This window comes from Thunnus albacares, chromosome 1, assembly GCF_914725855.1.
Source record: "Thunnus albacares chromosome 1, fThuAlb1.1, whole genome shotgun sequence".
NCBI lineage: Eukaryota > Metazoa > Chordata > Actinopteri > Scombriformes > Scombridae > Thunnus > Thunnus albacares.
In genome coordinates this window covers 40,728,897-40,748,975 of record NC_058106.1, presented here as the reverse complement: position 1 = coordinate 40,748,975, position 20,079 = coordinate 40,728,897, and the positions used below count along the sequence as shown (strand labels likewise).

At 39.7% G+C, this 20,079-nt stretch overlaps 1 protein-coding gene across 1 annotated transcript; it reads right to left on the bottom strand.

Moving 5' to 3' along the window:
- Window position 1: 1 nt before the first annotated feature.
- On the bottom strand, window positions 2–18,673 carry LOC122986881 (NACHT, LRR and PYD domains-containing protein 3-like). The gene is made up of 9 exons (XM_044358360.1): window positions 18,603–18,673; window positions 15,702–15,996; window positions 12,492–14,289; window positions 12,201–12,374; window positions 11,614–11,787; window positions 11,009–11,182; window positions 3,924–4,097; window positions 1,766–1,818; window positions 2–1,617 (listed from the first exon to the last, which is right to left on the bottom strand). Exons 2-9 carry the CDS (start codon window positions 15,976–15,978, stop codon window positions 1,076–1,078), a joined length of 3,366 nt encoding a protein of 1,121 aa, XP_044214295.1. The 5' UTR covers window positions 15,979–15,996; window positions 18,603–18,673; the 3' UTR covers window positions 2–1,075.
- Between the last annotated feature and the right edge of the window lie 1,406 nt (window positions 18,674–20,079).

Here is a 20,079-nt window from a genome sequence, read left to right as displayed (position 1 = left end):
ATTATTATTTATGATCCTTTTTTATTGGACATAACAGGTGATACTGCAGTTCCATTTATTTCTGCCTGAGTAACATAAACATACAAATGATCAACTTTACTTGGTACAACACAAAAACAAGAAATAAGAAACATTTCAAACAGATTGTAAACAGATTGATGATCCTGTAAATGAGCTTTTTATTGTGGATATTTAGTAAGGCGCTAAACTGTCAGCTGTTTGTCCTCTAATATTCTGTTCACATACAGCCAGAGCTGCAACAATTAGTCCATTCATTGATTATCCATCAACACTAAATTAACACTTAATCATCATTTGAGTCATTTTGAAGCAAACATTTTCTGCTTTTAGCTTCTCAGGTGTGAAGATTGAATGCTTTTCTTTGTCTTACATGATAATAAACAGAATATTTGACTGTTCTGGACTTTAGTTCAGACAAAATGAGACATTTAAAGATGTCGCCTTTGACTCTGTGAAATTACAACCAGCATTTTACACAATTTACACAATTTCCTGACATTTTATAGACAAAACCATGAATTGATGAATCTCTGAATCATAATGTTTATTTACAGCTCTACATGCACATCCAGTAGAGACACATAAAAACATGTCGCTTTCTGAATTGACTATATGATTAAAAAAACAACTAATTGAACAACAAATAAGAGTAAAAACAACAAAGAGCCTCTATAGGCCAGCGGATACTTACTGTCATTATGTGTGTTATAGTTAGTCGGCAAAACTCTTCCAACATTTTTAAAAACCTTGGTCACAACTTGACGTTTCAGTAAACTTTCAGCCGCTGGTGGTTTTCTCTCTGAGAGCTTCTGAGTTTCACTGAGACTCATAAGGATCAAAGCCACGACCTCCGAACCTCCAAACAGTCCTCTAACAGACTGAGCTATCTGCTCTGAGAACATCAGCTTCTTTTTTACAGCTTTTTAAATGTCAAACAAACTGTCAGTCATGTGGAAACCATGTTGGTTTAGAAACTGCATTTACAAGCAGTGAGAGATCAGGTTGGTACTAAATAACATGAGAAAGTTTCTCTAACAGGAGGAGACTCTTCCTCCTACAGAGAACACAGAGACACTGAACCAGACCAGACCATAAACCCAGCGCACAGAGACTGAGTGAATGTGGTGTTGAAGGTGTGGAGGTGGATCAGTGTGTCAGAGGAGACTCTGTAGAAGGACAGAGTGCCAGCAGGACAGTCCACATACACTCCTACTCTGTTAGAGACAGAGGAGGAGGAGGAGGAGGAGGAAGAGGAGATGGATGTTTCTATGTTATTGTGACAGACAGAGTAACCACCATCAGAGCAGATCAGACTCCAGGACTGATCATTCCTTCCAAACCAACAGTCATTACTGTTTCCTTTCTTTCTGATTCTTCTGTAACTCACTGATATATAAACCAGTCCTCTCCACTCGACCTCCCAGTAACAGCGACCAGTCAGATCATTTCTACACAGCAGCTGAGACCAGACATCAAATCTGTCTGGATGATCAGGATATGACTGATCCTCCCACACACGTGTCACCTTCCTGTTGTTGTCAGACAGTTTGAGGTATCTGTTTACTGTGTTTGGATCCAGTATGAGTTGACAGAAATCTGATGGAGAGAACGAGACACAATACAGCTGCAGTTATTGATCGATCACCTGATTGATGATGACATCATCTTCATCCTCAGTAGGATGTGAATGAGTGATGTCACCGTTTGAAGTTTGCTTTGTTTTCATGAATGAAATGAAAAACACACTTACGTCTCCAAGGACCTGGTGTCAAGAATCGGACTCCAGCAGGCTGCAGCCTGAAAGGAGAAGGGGGGTCAGAGCAGCACGTTCTCTTTCAGCATGCAAACATGGACGTTACATCGCTCTAGTCTACTGTTTGATTATTCTGTTCAAATGTGGGGTTGGGCTTTGATAGACTTTGATCCAATCTGAATCCAGTATCCCAATCCTTCTGAAACCCTGATTGAATCTAATCAGGTTGAACTTTCAACATTTACAGGAAACTTCAGTTAGAAATAACAAAAAGTCAAAGATTGAGTTGAGATGTGTGATCAGCTCTGACAGAGAAAATGTTTCCAGCTCTTCCTCCTCTATCAGACATTGTCTCTCCATACACTCAAAAACATCATTCATGCCATCATTTATTATTAAGCATTTGGATTTCTGTCATTTTCATTCAATCACCACAATTTGAAAATGGATTTATTTAAATCTCATAAAATCTGCAGAAATATTGTAATTCTAAAAATAATGAAATGTGATCAATTAAAACGTATGAACATGGTTTGAATATGGTTTAAGTCAATGAGTTCAAATGTGTGAGATTGGTTTACATATCAAACTCAGGAAGTGGAATCGTTTCTATTCTTGGTCATGCAACAAGCAGCAAAGTGTTTAAGGCCGACTGGCCTCACCTGAGCCTTCACAATGTTTTTCATTCTAATTTCAATTTCAATCAGATTCTAGGAATTGTTACGCTTCTGAAATGACTAATCATAGTTCAGGGTTACCTTAAATTAGCCTTTAACTGTTTGCCTGTCTTTATAGGCATTTGTCTAAATGGTCAACTGTGCCAAAATAAGTAAATATTTGAAAAGGGAGCACTTTCTTTAACCTCGTGCATGTAAGAACGGTATTTTCTTTTGTTTTTCCGTTTTGTTTTGTTTTTTTAAATAGATTTTTACTATATTTGTTGTTCACATGTTTTGGTTGCTCTTTTTGTGGGTGTGTGCTGTATGTCAGTGTGTTATGTTGTTGAATGGAAATGGTGTAGTGTGATGTTGTTGTATGGCAACGTTTTGCTGCCTTTGACTTTCTGCAACACCCAAACTGGCCACATGCTCCAAATAGATATTAAATTAATCAAATGTGAAGGTAATCTGACTGTTTTATGTTTTGTTTTTAATGTATTTTAGTTATTGTTTAAGGTGGGGGGGGGGGTTAGCAGCCATATATTCCTCCGTTCCCCATTGCTTCTATTCATCTGTTTAGCGTCGTCCGGTTAGGCTAACCTATTGTTGCTAACTCTGGAGCTAACCCCCATGCTGCAGCATTTACTAACTGACTGACACACTTTAGTCTGTACTGTAAAAAAGACGAGAGAGAGAGAGAGAGAGACAGCAGCAGTGGTCGAGCGAGCTAGAGAGTGAATGAAGACAGAGAGGGAGCGCTGGTAGAGAGAGTGCCGGTGAATCAGATCAATAAAACGTTATTTTCTGATTGTTTCATAGCAGTTATGTTACGGAGGACAAATAGACACGCCCACACCTCCACGCCACCCTGCGGCAGAACGCCGCAACACCTGATTGGGTCTGAATACGACCTTACTGTTCAACTTTTACTCTGCTCTGCTCACATTCACCATCACTTTTCTGGCGATCGCTCTCTCGCTTAAACACTCGCTCACGTACTGCCCTTTTCTTTAAAAGGAGCTACGCAACCTGCAGTTTCCATGGCAACGGCACAGACGTTGACTCGCGTTTCGAAACAGCACTGCTCAGAGGCTCCCAAACGCTATTGATTTCCGAATGAATGGATATTTGGCGTTATTTTTGGCATTTACTGTTATAGCAGAAACACTGTTCATAGTTTTCAAAATGATACATTTAAAATACATTGGGTTTATTCATTTAAAGTGCATTAATTTGATGCATTTTAAGTTAATTGGGGATATTGCATAAACCTGGTTATTATTTCTTTTACACACATTGGATTTATTAATAAGAATACATAACCTCTCATTCCTGCTTGTTTAATTCATGTTTTAATTATAAAAATGCTTCATGTTAAGTTTATTAGTTTGTATATGTCAAAACTATGCAATTCCAATGGATGGAAATTTTATATGCAATTGAAATACATAAGTCTTACATATTAGGCCTAAATATTTTTTTGAGTGTACCTGAGAGTCTCCAGTCTCCAGCGTGGATCCTTCAGTCCAGCAGACAGCAGCTTCTCTCCTGAGGCTCCCGGATGATTGTAGCTCATCTCCAGCTCTCTCAGATGGGAGGGGTTGGAGCTCAGAGCTGAGGCCAGAGAAGCACAGCCTTCCTCTGTGATCAGACATCCTGACAGGCTGCAAACACACAAAACAACACACGTCAGACAGTCTGAGAGTCCTGCTGTGTGCAGTCAGATACAAAAACAAACTGTCTCCACACTAACTAACTAACTAAGAGATGAACTGAATCAGGGAGCTCCAGAAAGTTGAGCATCCAGCCAGATGGGAAAAGTCAGCAGCTGAGGGATGATTCAGCAGCATGTTTTTAGATGTGAACCCCCTAAGGGGGTCTGGGGTCATGACCCCCCAGGAAGAAAATGTTTTCAGCTTTAAAATGTGGATTTACAGTCGATGTTAGCAGGAGGATAAAGAGAAAAACTCACCCTAGAATTAATGTAATCTGACTGTTACAGAAGTAATGTAAGAGGGACATCAGTTCACTGCACACAGCCAAGAGAGCAGAGCCGCGTCCAAAAGTGGATTAAAGTGCATTAATCCACTAAACAATAAAGTTCATCACACAAAACTCAGTGTTTCTCAGGTTGTGCTGAACAAAACTCAGGAGACTCAGCAGCACAAATATTCCTGTTCTCTGTTTAGAGTCTTCAGGTTAGGCTAACCCACTGATGCTAACAATTGATGCTAACCTACTGATGCTAACAATTGATGCTAACCCACTGATGCTGACCCATTAATGCTAACACACTGATGCTAACAATTGATGCTAACAAGTGATGCTAACCCACTGATGCTGACCCATTAATGCTAACACACTAATGCTAACATACTGATGTCAACCCACTGATGCTAAAAATTGATGCTAATCCACTGATGCTAACACACTGATGCTAAAATTGATGCTAACATACTGATGTTAACCCACTGATGCTGACCCATTAATGCTAACACACTGATGCTAACAAGTGATGTTAACCCACTGATGCTAAAAATTGATGCTGATCCACTGATGCTACCTATTGATGCTAACAACTGATGCTAAAATTGATGCTAATCCACTGATGCTAACACACTAATGCTAACAATTGATGCTAACATACTGATGTTAACCCACTGATGCTAAAAATTGATGCAAACAACTGATGCTAACCCACTGATGCTGACCCATTAATGCTAACACACTAATGCTAACATACTGATGTTAATCAACTGATGCCAAAAATTGATGCTAATCCACTGATGCTAACAACTGATGCTAACCCACTGATGCTAAAAATTGATGCAAACAACTGATGCTGACCTATTGATGCTAACACACTGATGCTAACCCACTTATGCTAACAATTGATACTAACAACTGATGCTAACCGACTGATGCTAATGTTTGTCTTATTGATTCATTGGCTTTATTTCCTCGCCCACTGTAGCGAGTGAATCTGTCTGTAGTGAAACCGGGGCTAACCTGTTCTGCCTTCGCAGGCTGCATTTCACTCAGCTGCCCGACAGACCTGCTGCTTCTTCCCACTTTAAACTGAATAGCAAACCGGGGCTTGGTGCTCTGGTTGGATCCAAATGGAGAGCCGGGGCTAACGTTAGCTGGGAGGCTAGCGGAGGCTAACTGACTGTGCTTTCCTCCGGTCATGCTGCGGCTAACGCTCCGCTAGCCTCCCAGCTAGCCCCGGCTCTCCGTTTGGATCCAGTGAAGTGGAGCCTGCGGAGGAAACACCGGGGCCGTCAGGATGTAATAGTCCATAGAGGAGCTGCGGTGTTCGGCTGCACAGATAGGAAACCCCTCGGCTGACAGGATGTACCACTCTGTTTGAAAAAAACCTTTTTCTTCTTCTTTGTGGTTTATAACAGCGGTTGGCAACCAGCGTATTAGGTGCATTACCGCCACCTTCTGCTTCAGACTGTGGACCAAAGATTAAATCCTACACATTAATCCTGTCTGTCTAATAAACTCAAATAAAGGTGCTGCTGCACCCACTTGGCAGGTTCATTAAAGTTTTAATGCTGAGCTCCTGAACTCCAGTCTTCCTGAGTTCTTCCTTCATAATTTGTCTTTATTGATCATTAATACAATCTATGATTGCAGGTGTAATAGTCTCCTCAGCCAGCTGGAATAAAATATGTGCACATATCTGCATCGGCAAAAATGAGTCAAAAAGTAATCGTGTTAAATAATCATGATCTCAATATTGACCAAAATAATCGTGAGTATGATTTTTGCCATAATCGAGCAGCTCTAGTTCTTATATTAACATAGTGTGCTTGAATCTCAATTTTTCATTTCTTCATATATTTATTATAAAAACATCTTTCAAACTAAACAAATCCTAATTTGATAATAAATATGAATATATTATATAATGAATATGAATATATTTCACTCTAATAGGTTCTTCGAGGTCACCTGTGTAAAAGTTGTTTCTGTGTTTGTTTTATTTTATTTCATCTTCTGTTGAGAATTTCAATGAGTTCCTTTAAAATAAGCTGTTGGAATATCCAAGGTCGTTACTCCTCAGTCTTTGGTCTGAAGAGTAAAACCTATCAATAATAATGACATCATAATCCTATCAGAAACATGGTGTAGAGGTGATGTACCCACACACTGCCCTCCCAGCTACAGAGAGATTATTGCCCCTTCCCACAAATGATCTACTGTTAGTCCAGCAGAGACTCAGGACGACTCATTATATGCTACAAGTCACATTTACACAATTCACTACTAATTCTCAACATCAGAAAATAAAAAGAGATCTTCTCCCTACACAGAAGGATATATATCTATGTGCTGTGAGTCCCCTTACTTCTCTGATGACATGTTTCCCTGCCTTGAGTCACAGATATGTCATTACCAGGGGCAGCAAATATAATAATCTGTGGTGATTTTAACGCCCGGACTGGTGCACAACCTGAAGTCACCAGTAGTCAAGGAGACAGTTTGATCATCCCAGTCTCCCCAGTCCTCCACAGACTGGTCCCAGCAGGTAGAACCACAGTGAACACACATCAGTCCATCATGTAGACCAGGTCTGCACATTATTTGATATGAAACCAGTCAGACTGAAGTCTGTTGTGGGGAGACTGGGGTAACCTGTTTTACATTTACGTGACTTTCAACTGGCAGCTAAACGTCAATTTGTTGAGCGCTAGGCTAACATTAGCTTAGCTGGCTAGCTACCATCTGTAGCAAACCGTTATCTATCTGTCCATCATTTATGTTAACTGGTTTTCACTGATTGAACCTTCAACAACAATAATATGAATCTTATTGTTGTTATTCCATCGTGTGGATGTTTGATCTAAACTCAGAACTATGAGCTAAAGTTGAGCGATGCTGTGTTTACATATTCCACGCTGGTCTGTTTCACGCACACGCACGCTGGAAACAATCCCATTGGCTCGTGAGTGTGACAATCTGCAACAACATCATCTGGTTGATGCAACTCTCACTGTTTTATTGACACAATCAGAGTCCACAGAGAATGAATGGAGAGTTATCTCTCTCTCTCTCAGCTAAATAAATATTCATAATGTTTTATAACAATAATCAGAACACATTATAAAGCATTTTATTAAGATTTATAAGGTCAAGAATCATATCAATCATTTTATAAAGCATTATAATCACTTATCACTCACCAAGTTTTTTAATGAGTCACTTTTGTTGATCAAACGTTTACATTAAAGTAAAATATAAATAGAAATAGTTTCAGGTTTTATCTATAATTTGAGTGTTTAGTGAGTTTTTTGGGGAAACATTAGTGAAATGTAAATGTTCATCATTCAGTTGTTCATTGTCTGTTATGACTCGTTAAACTAATTAATTCATTTTAACGTTTTGTGTTCTTATAAAGATTTTAATGATATTTTTTCACTTTTCTTGAAGCAAACAATGAGCACTTATAGTGACTTATAAGCAGCTTGTAATGTATTATATCTGTCTATTCCTCAGGAATTACATTACTTCACTTAAAGCACCCAATGACCAGTTAGAGTCACTTATAACCACATTTTAATGCATTATAACAGTGATTACTGATGCATTATAAAATGATTATAATGTATTACAACTATGAGAATTATAATACACTATGATCCTTGTAAAACATGTCAGTGAGTGACCAGCAGTTATGAAGTATTATGATTCTTGACCTTATAAGTCATTATAAAATGCTTTATAATGTGTTATGATTATTGTTATAAAGCATTATGAATATTTATGAGTGTTTATAACTATAATTATACAGTGCTAGAAGCAGATTATAACACATTATAAGTATGTTTATAATGCATTATAGACATGGGCTTCATAGAAAGTGTTACCATAAACATTTCTCAACTAAATTGTCTCTTTTCCTTTTTTTGTACATGTACATTTCAAATTAATGCACATATCAGGCCTTTTACATGTTATAGTACATACACATTAGCTTTTAAGTCCATTTCAAATAAGCACAAACTGCCTTACGTGCTTTCCCAGCGCTACAACAGCAGCTTAGCATGTAGCACTTAGCCTAGCTTCCAGGCTGCAATTAAGCCTACAGTGGTTAGCGGCTAAAAAGCTGCATCAGCTGTATTCTCATCACATCACACAAACATTATATCCTGACTGGCTTTTTGCTTCACCATACCTTTCAAGGTAAACTAACACACCATTCAATGATTTTGGAACAAAACCTTAATGCTAACCAGCTAACCTCGGGTGACTAACTCACCAGGATAATCCATTAATTTGGAGGGAAACGCCCGCCGGAGTCCCGAAGATTCTTTTTCCACAGCCGCTCTGCAGCTTAGCAGTTTTCTCTCATTGGCAACACGCCACCTCCACTCGGTTTCGACTTATTTAAATCTGATATTAAAACGCCTTATTTTACTCTTTCCAAACTAATTCATTTTAGTCAAACACCCATCTGAGGAGCTGCGCTGCAGTAACTGAAGAGAGACTAGAAACTTCTCTGTGCGCAGCAGCTACCGCTAGCAGCTACCGCTAGCAGCTACCGCTAGCAGCTACCGCTAGCAGCTACCGCTAGCAGCTACCGCTAGCCTGCCTGTGAGGCGTTTAGGGAACATCAGTAAATTGTGGCATCTACCGATAGCCTTAGTGTGAGGCGTTTAGCGAACATTGTTAAATTATAGCATTTACCACTAACCTGCGCGCAAGGCGTTTAGGGAACATCTGCAAGTTGTAGCGTCTACTGATAGTCTGCATCAAGAGACAGTCCACTGAAATCATATTTTTTAAATCATTTAGCAGTGACTTTTACAGTGGTTTACTTTCAGTATCAGGTTTAGTTTTAATTCCAATCAGTTTCCACTATATATTAACACTGTTTACTACAAAGAACAATATAGTCTTATGACTTGAAAGTTCACTAACATTGTTCAAATGGTCTGGAAAGGATGCAAAAACTGAATCACATATTCCTTCACACACACAATTTGTCCAGTTCTGTCAAAATCATCTGCCTTGAAATGACAGCTAAAGAGAACTGTAGTGCCATTTGGCTCAAAATCCTTCCATCTGACAGCTATGGCCAAGCAAAGGCTGGACGATGTAACCAAAATCTCATATCCCAATATACGTAATTTCATATTCTGATAATGATAGCTATCCCGATGTAACATATTTTAATTCAGTGAATAAATAGTTGGTCCGTTGTGTGTGTGTGTGCAGCGCAGCAGAGGAGAGACAGACAGCGGTGGAGAGTTGATGACAACTAAACTTGTTACATTACTGTAAGTGCAATAAAAGCTTTGTGAGTAAAAAGCCAAGAAGTGTAATTTATCAATGTAATCCGTACAAAAGATGAATGTGATTTGAATCACAACGAAATAGAGCATAATATGAAGAGATTACATCATCACATGATATAGATCGTCATATCACACAGCCCTAGCCCAAACTTTCTTTAATCCGGGATTTCTGGGGAACCTTTGACAAAAACAAGGCCATCTCAAGATGACTGAATTATGCAGCCAGTGCATTGAGCTAGTAGCATAAATATGACTTACTAGATCTAGCTAATTTAAGCTAATGTTAGCTAATGTGTATAATCTCATGAGCACAAACACACTCAAATTCTGATAGTGAAACAAGTCATTTCATTGTGATACTCAAAACAATTTATCCACTGTTGCAACATTAGGTTATGGCCAGTATGTACTGCATGTGAGTAGTTTAGGGAACATCGGTAAATTGATGCCTTTTTAAAGACATCAGAGTGTTATTTAAGGTGTAAAAAAGTAATACAACACAAATGCTGTGTTTTTGTGTCAGAAACATTGAAAAAGTTACTTCTTCTTTAATTTATTTGTTGATGTATTGTCTCAAAATATAAAAAGTGACATTTAACTTGTTGAGTGGTGTGAAGACATTATTATCAGGCCTCAATAATCAGGCAAGGAATGAGACTTTTAAAATGGGCAATTAGTAACTTGATTCCTGATTATGAAGTTTATTTCTCTGTAATTAGTAATTTATGGTGCCTACAATTTAAAAAAAAAGACATTTAGGAAATTTAGTACAAAATTGGACTGATCTGCTAAAATTATAAATAAATTGGTCAGAATGTAAATGGTTTAAAAATTTACTTCATTTTACTGACCTGCAGAAGTTAGACAGAAACTAGTTGGAAATTAAGCTGCAACAACTCACATACTTACCATGAAATTACCATGAAATTCAAGGTAAATGTTGGGATAATTTGTAGGCTGATTTCAAAGAAATTTTAAATAAGTTACTTGGTAATTATCACCTAATTACCATGAAGTTTTCAGAGCTGTAAAATGAAGTGTTACCAAAAACCTGTAAAATCATCTGTGGTATTAAAAAAAATCAACAACATAAATAAAAGAAAACAATATAATCTGCATGAAAAGTAATTCTCTACTGCTGAAATGTCATAAAAACTGGTTTGACAAATCATATCAGCAGAGACAATCCTGCACAGGTTTAATGTTTATCCTCTAATATCATTCAGATTTTAAATGTTCATCAGATGAACAGATTGATGAATGCTGACCTGAGAGTTTCCAGTGTACAGTGTGGACTCTCCAGTCCAGCAGACAGCAGCTTCACCCCTGCATCCTGCAGGTTGTTGTTACTGAGCTCAAGCTCTCTCAGACTACAGGACTGGGAGCTGAGAACTGAGGACAGAGCTGCACAGCTTATCTCTGAGAGGTTACAGCCACTCAGCCTGGAGAGACAGTAATGAACAAAAAGATAAATGATCTTTGTTAAAATGCTGATTCTGGACTCTTGCTGATGCTTGATATAAATTCTTTTCTCAGCTCTGGTTAAAATCTTTGCTGTTCTATTCCAAACATCTTGGAGACCTGACAGTTAAATATGACAAAATCTGTGATAAACAGACATGTAATAATGTAAATCGCATGACATCAAAGCAAAGATCAGTTTCTCTATCTCAGCCAGAGTTCATATATGTGTGCTGTAAAGTATATGAAGCTGAATCAAAGAAAGATAAAGTAGAAAATTCAAACATTTTCTTTCCTGTGAAAAATAAAATCCTGGTGGAAAACTTCTGCCTATCAGAAATCCTGACATTAGAGAGGCTGAACCTTATAGTTTAGAAAAATATCTCAAAGACAAACTGTGACTTGATCTGACCTGAGATTTTCCAGTGTACAGTGTACACTCTCCAGTCCAGCAGACAGCTGCTTCAGTCCTGAATCCTGCAGGTTGTTGTTACTGATGTCAAGCTCTCTCAGACTACAGGACTGGGAGCTGAGAACTGAGGACAGAGCTGCACAGCTTATCTCTGAGAGGTTACAGCCACTCAGCCTGGAGAGACAGTAATGAACAAAAAGATAAATGATCTTTGTTAAAATGCTGATTCTGGACTCTTGCTGATGCTGGATATAAATTCTTTTCTCAGCTCTGGTTAAAATCTTTGCTGTTCTATTCTAAACATCTTGGAGACCTGACAGTTAAATATGACAAAATCTGTGATAAACAGACATGTAATAATGTAAATCACATGACATCAAAGCAAAGATCAGTTTCTCTATCTCAGCCAGAGTTCATATATGTGTGCTGTAAAGTATATGAAGCTGAATCAAAGAAAGATAAAGTAGAAAATTCAAACATTTTCTTTCCTGTGAAAAATAAAATTCTGGTGGAAAACCTGACATTAGAGAGGCTGAACCTTATAGTTTAGAAAAATATCTCAAAGACAAACTGTGACTTGATCTGACCTGAGATTTTCCAGTGTACAGTGTGGACTCTCCAGTCCAGCAGACAACTGTTTCATTCCTGAATCCTGCAGGTTGTTGTTACTGATATCAAGCTCTCTCAGACTAGAGGACTGGCAGCTGAGAACTGAGGACAGAGCTGCACAGCTTCTCTCTGAGAGGTTACAGTCAGTCAGCCTGGAGAGACAATAAAAAGAAAAAAAGTTAGAAATTCTTTATTTTTCTGTCCTGTTAGTGTTAACCCTAACCCACATTTATATCATGATAAATAAATCCAACTATCTGTGTACTTACAGAGCTTTGTTGGAGGCTTTGATCACTGGCAGCAGCCTCAGAAGAGCCTCCTCTGAAGCAGAGTATTTCTTCAGGTCAAACACGTCCAGATCTTTTTCTGATGACAGTAAGATGAAGACCAGAGCTGACCACTGAGCAGGAGACAGTTTATCTGTGGAGAGACTTCCTGACCTCAGGGACTGTTGGATCTCCTCCAATAGAGAATGATCCTTCAGTTCATTCAGACAGTGGAACAGACTGATGCTTTTCTCTGCAGACAGATTCTTACTGATCTTCTTCTTGATGTACTTGACTGTTTCCTGATTGGTCTGTGAGCTACTTCCTGTCTGTGTCAGCAGACCTCTTAGGAGAGTCTGATTGGTCTGCAGTGACAGACCCAGGAGGAAGCGGAGGAACAAGTCCAGGTGTCCATTTGGACTCTGTAAGGCCACGTCCACAGCACTCTGGTAGAAACGTGTTGATTTATCTTTTCTTATTTTAGACCACCAGGGTGTTTTTTTTTCTTCTGCCAGCAGATTGACTCCAGAGTTCATGAATGTCAGATGGACATGAAGAGCAGCCAGAAACTCCTGAACGCTCAGATGGATGAAGCAGAACACTGTTTCTTCAAACATCCCACAGTCTTCCTCTTTAAAGACCTGTGTGAACACTCCTGAGCACACTGAGGCTTCTCTGATATCGATGCCACACTCTGTCAGGTCTGATTCATAGAAGATCAGGTTGCCTTTCTGCAGCTGCTCAAAAGCCAGTTTCCCCAGAGACTCAATCATCTTCCTGCTCTCTGGTTTCCAGTGTGGATCTTTTTCTGCTCCTCCATCATACTTGACATTCTTCAGTTTGGACTGAAGCACTACAAGGCGGAGGTACATCTCAGTCATGGTCTTGGGCAGCTCTCCTCCCTCTCTGTTTTTCAACACATGCTCCAGAACTGTAGCAGTGATCCAGCAGAAGACTGGGATGTGGCACATGATGTGGAGGCTTCTTGATGTCTTGATGTGGGAGATGATTGTTCTGGCCTGCTTCTCATCTCTGAATCTCTTCCTGAAGTACTCCTCTTTCTGTGGATCAGTGAACCCTCTGACCTCTGTCAACATGCCGACACACTCAGGAGGGATCTGATTGGCTGCTGCAGGTCGTGTGGTTATCCAGAGGCAAGCAGAGGGAAGCAGTTTCCCCCTTATGAGGTTTGTCAGCAGCACATCCACTGAGGTGGACTCTGTAACATCAGTCAGGATCTTATTGTTATGGAAGTCCAGAGGAAGTCGACACTCATCCAGACCGTCAAAGATGAACACAACCTGGAACTCTTCAAACCTGCAGATTCCTGCTTCTTTGGTTTCAGTAAAGAAGTGATGAACAAGTTCCACCAAGCTGTACTTTTTCTCTTTCAGCACATTCAGCTCTCTGAAAGTGAATGGAAATGTGAAGTGTATGTACTGGTTGGCTTTGTCTTCAGCCCAGTCCAGAGTGAACTTCTGTGTTAAGACTGTTTTCCCAATGCCAGCCACTCCCTTTGTCATCACTGTTCTGATTGGTTCATCTCTTCCAGGTGAGGGTTTAAAGATTTCTTCTTGTCTGATTGTTGTTTCTGGCCTGTCTGGTTTCCTGGATGCTGTTTCAATCTGTCTGACCTCATGTTCATCACTGACCTCTGCAGTCCCTCCCTCTGTGATGTAGAGCTCTGTGTAGATCTGATTCAGAAGGGTTTGGTTTCCTGCTTTAGCAATCCCCTCAAACACACACTGGAACCTCTTCTTCAGGCTAGACTTCAGTTTGCACTGGCACACAATAAGAATCTCTGAAGAAACAACAATTGACAGAAATGAGAAGATGTGATAGAAAATATTAATCATAAAAGTATTTTCCTATATGTTTGGTATCTGTTCAGGTCATTGGAGTTTCATGTCCTCATCTGGCATTTCACAGTATTATAGAAAGAGCATTTAATAATATTCAACAAGCAGAGGGTCTGTTTAATCAGAACTACTTGTTGAATTGTTGAACAGTCACCCCGCACGTTTCCAACATTGGAGCTTTTGTTGGATTGTTCTGAACCTAATGATCCAACATTCACTCCGACTTTACACAGTGATTGCTCAGGTTTGTGGAGGAGAGAAACTTCTCTCTCAGGCTTTCTTTTTAAAATTCATTGCACAGCTACTTCTGTCACTTTTCATGTGAGTATTCAGAGGTAACATATGCTGTTTCCACTACAGGAACTCAACGTGTATCCATTGTTACTGGTTCTGCTTGTGTTTCCACTGTTCTCCCCTCACTTTGAGGATGAGCTGCTGAACCTAAATGATATTTAATACAAGTTCAGGTTCTCTCAGAGGAAGGAATGCAACAGCTGGTTTAATGCAGGAATGAATAATTCAGGACATGAGTTTAGACAAACATTGCAGGGAAGTTAGTTTCAGTGTACAGTATACTCTGCCTACTGTCACAACTCCACACAGTTGACCAATCAGGGTGTAAAGTGGATGTGATTGTTGGTTTTGGAGCAATCCAACACAAATTGTTGGACTTTGCCCTCTAGAGGAGCTCTGACTATCCAACAAGTGCTTCAGCTGGAGCACACTGAAGCCTTAAGAACCATTCACACCTGGACTCATTGGACTCTAAGGACTGACAGGCAGATGGAATAATGACCCACATGTGGCTTAATAATGGTGAGTTCAGAAAGAACTCAAAGTGTATTTATCATGCGGCGCGTATCGCTGGGCTTTATGAATGTACTTCATGAACGTACAGAGAGGAGAGAGAAAAAGGAGAGAAACTGGAGGGAAATAATAGAAAGAACCAGAGTTCCTGCTGAGTTCTGAGTTCAGTCAGAGGCTGAACTAAACACAAACACAAAGAGGCACACTCCCAAAGACACGGTTGGTGTCTTGCTAGCGGCTAACAGCTAATGTACAGTTGGTATTTTGGCTGTTGGGTCAAATAAACACAAATGATCCAACAGTAAAACTTGTGCTAGTAACACAAGGTGAAAATTAGCTTTGCATTGTGTCTGAACACAGCTTTAAGGTGTAAACAGCCCTGCAGAGGTTAAACACCTGTGACTTCCCACCAGTCAATCAGAACTAAAGAAGACTTTTGGATGAGAGGAGAAACACCTTGAAGAATCTAAAACAAGTCCACCGACTGTTGACTGAGCACTTCTATATATCTTTGTAACATCACATTTTTAATCTTTCCATGACTTACCTGAAGGATCTGAGATGGTGTTTGACAAACGTTCCAATAGATCCTTCTGACTGATCTTCCCCAAAACCATTCTGGTCACTTCAATAGTGTTAATACAGTAGTTCTCGAACATCTGATCCACTGTTTCAGTTCTGTTTGCTTTCTCCAGTCGACTCTTTGGGATTGCTTTGAAGCCTTCAAGGACCCCCCGCTGATACAGGTACCACTTGAATTTTTCAAAGTCTTCAGATCCCAAATCCTCCAAACACTCCAAGACAACCTCTGGAGGTGTTGCCATCTTTTGTCCTGCTAAGATCTGAAAGGTATGACAAAAATTTGTATTTGATTAACAATTACACAGTTAATTTTCAGGATAACCAACACTGAAGTACTGATCAATATTATTATTATGTCCTGTCACAGTCCTGTCTGGTCTCATTGTGTTTTCTGGGTTTTGGTTGTCTGTTTGCTCTGTGTGTCCCTCCTGTACTCCTCCCCAGCCTGCTTTTCCCTCCACACCTGTCCTGCATCAGCCTCGTCAGCCCTGCCCTGTTCCATTTGTTCTCCCAGCCAATCGGCTCCCTTCCTGTTCTCCTGCCTAGTCACCTGTTCCCTGTTCCCTCATTAGTTCTGTCTGTATTTAAGTCCAGTTTTCAGTTCAGTCTTTGTTGAATAGTCTGTTCATTCTGCCTGTTCCTGAGCTACAGTTGTTAAGTTTCAATAAATATCTGTGCTTCAGATCCTCTCTGCCTGCCGTCTCTTGCACTTGGGTCCACCTGCCTTCACTCCATCATGACAGAACAATTCAAACAATAATGGACCCAGCGGATCGATTGTTTTCTCAAGTGAGAAACTATGTGAGATAACTTATAACCTTTTGTGTCTTTGAAATGACTGGAAATAGGCCTCCAGTAGTGAGGATAGAGAGGCAGTCTTATCATTGGCACACCGGGCAGCGTCTTCAAAGTCTTGGTTGAAGAAATTGCTACCTGGGTGGGTAGAGGACTTTATTAACACTCATGAATCCCAGCCTGCACCTCAGTCAGCTAAGCACCAGCATGCTAGCTACCAGCATGCTAGCCTTCACCATGCATCTCAGCCTGCACTCCAGTAGGCCTTTTCCATATACATGTGCTGGCTTGGTTTGACTCGGTGCATCAGCCCAGTGCTGCTGGGATTTGCGTCTTCATTACAACAGGGCTACCTGCTTGAAGGTGTCTTGAAAGACCACTTTACTGATTTTCAACCATATCTCCATCTATCTGAATTAGGGATGTAGTGTGAAAAACAATTGTTTTTAATGTTCTGTGTCTCTGAGATGCAGCTTCAAAATCTGTTGTTCTTCCAGGAACCAGTGACGTCATTGGTTCTTGAAGAACTACAGCATGTTTTCTGTAGGACAATAACAACTGCCACAAATGGTTTCATAACATCTGTGTGGGTTGAGAGGAGGAGCTGGACCATGATTATTTAATGTCTTATTGGTGTCTCGATGGTTAATCTTTTTTCTTGTCTCATTAAAAATATATTATGTGAATAAATCTTTTCCTACCATTCGTCTTTGATCTAAAATATTTAATTTTAAATAATGAACTCTTCTGTTTATAGTTGTGCTATGAATACTCTGCTTGGTGTGAATTACTTGTAAGATATATGTACATACAGTATATATGTGTGTGTATAATTGCTGAATTTAATGCATCAGATGGTATTTTGTAAGTGTTGGAACTTAGAAGAGAATTTAATAAACATCCAGCAGGTGGTGGTAACGCAGCAAAGTGGAAATTAAGGAGCCTTAACTGCATTATTTGGAGTTGTTGAAGCTTGTTATGTTATTGTGAAGGACAGATGTTTTGTCATGATTGATGTAGACTTTGTAGACTCAGGAACAACCTGAAAGTCCTGTAAAATCAGCAGCGCGTAGTGTTTACAGCGTGAAGAGAGAGCTGCTAAAAGACCAGTGATGGCGTCTTTTATCGGACTCTGGTAAAGACAAATCTAAAGTAAATGATTAAAACGATATATGGTCAGAAAGGTAAGAAGTTCTACTTTTACACCATCAAACTAGTTGGAAACATCACATGATCATTTATAACAGTAGTTAAAGCGAGGGCATAGGTTTGGTTTAACTCTGGTAGGGACATTTGATGTTGGACGGTGTAAATAATTGTGTGTGTGTACTTGCTCTCTATCACTCTTTTCTCTTTCATAGAAACATGTTCACACACACATAAAGAGCCTGACTCTGCTAAATGTTTACTTTACTCAATATGCATTTACTGACTGACCTGAAACTGGACTGTATCATGATGTTTTCTCTGATCTTTACATTTTATTTTATTGATTGACAACTTCACTATAAATCTGAGACCAAAACTAACATTTAAAATGAACATATCATAGACTGTCACAATAAATGTGTAGAAACGTGTAGGTAATGTGCTGCTCTGTAACTCGCTGCTGTAGGTTTTCAAACCTCACCTGAGATTCTGTCCTTCTTTCATTCCTTCTTTTAATTAAACAACATGTCTGAGCAACAATCACAAATTAGCAAACAACACCTAACGCCTGAAATTAAATATAATATCAAATGATCTTAGTTTTGTCCAGTAAAGTCGTTTCGATTCTGTGACGTTTGGAACATTTAAACTATAAACACTAACTGCTTCAGATTCTCCACCTCACTGACTCCACTAATGCTGCTGCTGCTGCTGTTAGTCAACAATGTGTACAATGTGTACATCAGTAAAAATATTGGTTGGGACAATCCAGCAACACCTTCCTCACCCAAATCTACACCCATGAGTTAAAGCAACATCTTAATAGAAAGTTGTGTGAAAGGTGTGGAGCTCAGGACAGTGAGGTTAATCTCCTGGTGGAAGCACCATCCAGTTGTTTATTGATAGATTGGAGCACACTGACCTGTATGTCGGTGGTGTTCAGGTCCTCGGTGTCGGTGGATGAGTCCGGTGGTCTAGTTGTCCGGGTTCTTGTATTCCTCCTCCATTACACACTTGTTATTTATTTATTGATGTTGTCCTCCTGAACTTCCTCTGCCTGAGTAAAACCAATAAAAAGATGATAAAGAAGTGAACGTTTGTCTGTAACTGCTTCTCTAAATCCGTCTGTCTGAACTCTGTGACTCTTCGGCTCCATTCACCTCAACGTCCTCTTTTCCCACAGTGCAGAGAAACCTCCTGACCTTTGACCTTTCTGTAAACTGTCTGCTGCCTTCATGGACTGAAGACTGTTGTAAGAGCCAAATGTCATCATAATGTTCTGTATTATTGCTGTAAATGAATGATTCTATATTCAGATCATTGTTGACTAATTGTGAATTGTTTGCTGTTAGTTGCTGATGTTTCCAGTATACTGTGGGTGTTACTGGGTCATTACTGGTAAAGTCGCCTCTTAGCGTTAGAATCTACACTGCAAAAACTCCCCTACTGGAAACGCTACTAAATATTCCGTGAACTAGTGAAATTTGATCATTTCAAGCAAGAAAATCTGCCAAAAATGACTTCAGAAGTTTTCTTGAAACGAGCATAAAAATGTAGCCGCTATCAAACATGATCTAACCTTAAAACTAGTTTTAAAATCAGATTTAAGCCTGTTTGTCTTCATATTAGAAATGAACTGTCAGAAATTCAAGTTAAAGATGCTTGAAACCAGATTATTTGTCTGTAAAGTCGCCTCAGTTTATGAGTTTATGAGTTGTGGCGTCTTAAACACTTTGAATCCACTTTTCAGACTTGTTTCTTGTCAGCTGGAGCTGAAAATAGACTGAGTACCTTACTAAGACAAATGAAGAGCAGTTACCTTGAAACAAGTCTAATAACCTGCAGTGCAGATGCTGCCTGACAGGAGTATCAATCAATCAATCAATCAATCAATCAATTTTTATTTATATAGTGCCATATCACAACAGAAGTCATCTCAAGGCACTTTTCACATAGAGCAGGTCAAGACCGTACTCTTTAATTTACAGAGACCCAACAATTCCCCCATGAGCAAGCACTTGGCGACAGCGGTAAGGAAAAACTCCCCTTTAACGGGTAGAAACCTCAAGCAGACCCCGGCTCTTGGTGGGCGGCCATCTGCTTTGACCGGTTGGGTTGAGAGAGAGAAAGAGAGAGGGAAAGGGGGAGGGGGGACAGAAGAAAAACAATAACAACAACAAACAACAACAAGCACAAGCAGCAACAGCCAGGGAAGGATGCCATCAGGACTGTAAAGGACCGCGAAGGTTCGGCCCGGGAGTCAGGTTTTTCTGTGAGATGAGAAAGCACAAAAAACTCCGGGGAAGAAGCAAAGTTAGTGACATGCATTGATGTTACATGAATGCATACAGATGGAGAGGAGGAGGAGGAGAGAGGAGCTCAGTGCATCATGGGAAGTC

Bases quoted from the DNA above. Each gene is read 5' to 3' on its own strand.
- LOC122986881 (XM_044358360.1), bottom strand. From the start codon at position 15,978: ATGGCAACACCTCCAGAGGTTGTCTTGGAGTGTTTGGAGGATTTGGGA. The intron at 12,375-12,491 runs GTAAGTACACAG...TTGTCTCTCCAG, and splicing joins AAAGCCTCCAACAAAGCTCT to GCTGACTGACTGTAACCTCT. The intron at 11,788-12,200 runs GTCAGATCAAGT...CTGTCTCTCCAG, and splicing joins TGTACACTGGAAAATCTCAG to GCTGAGTGGCTGTAACCTCT.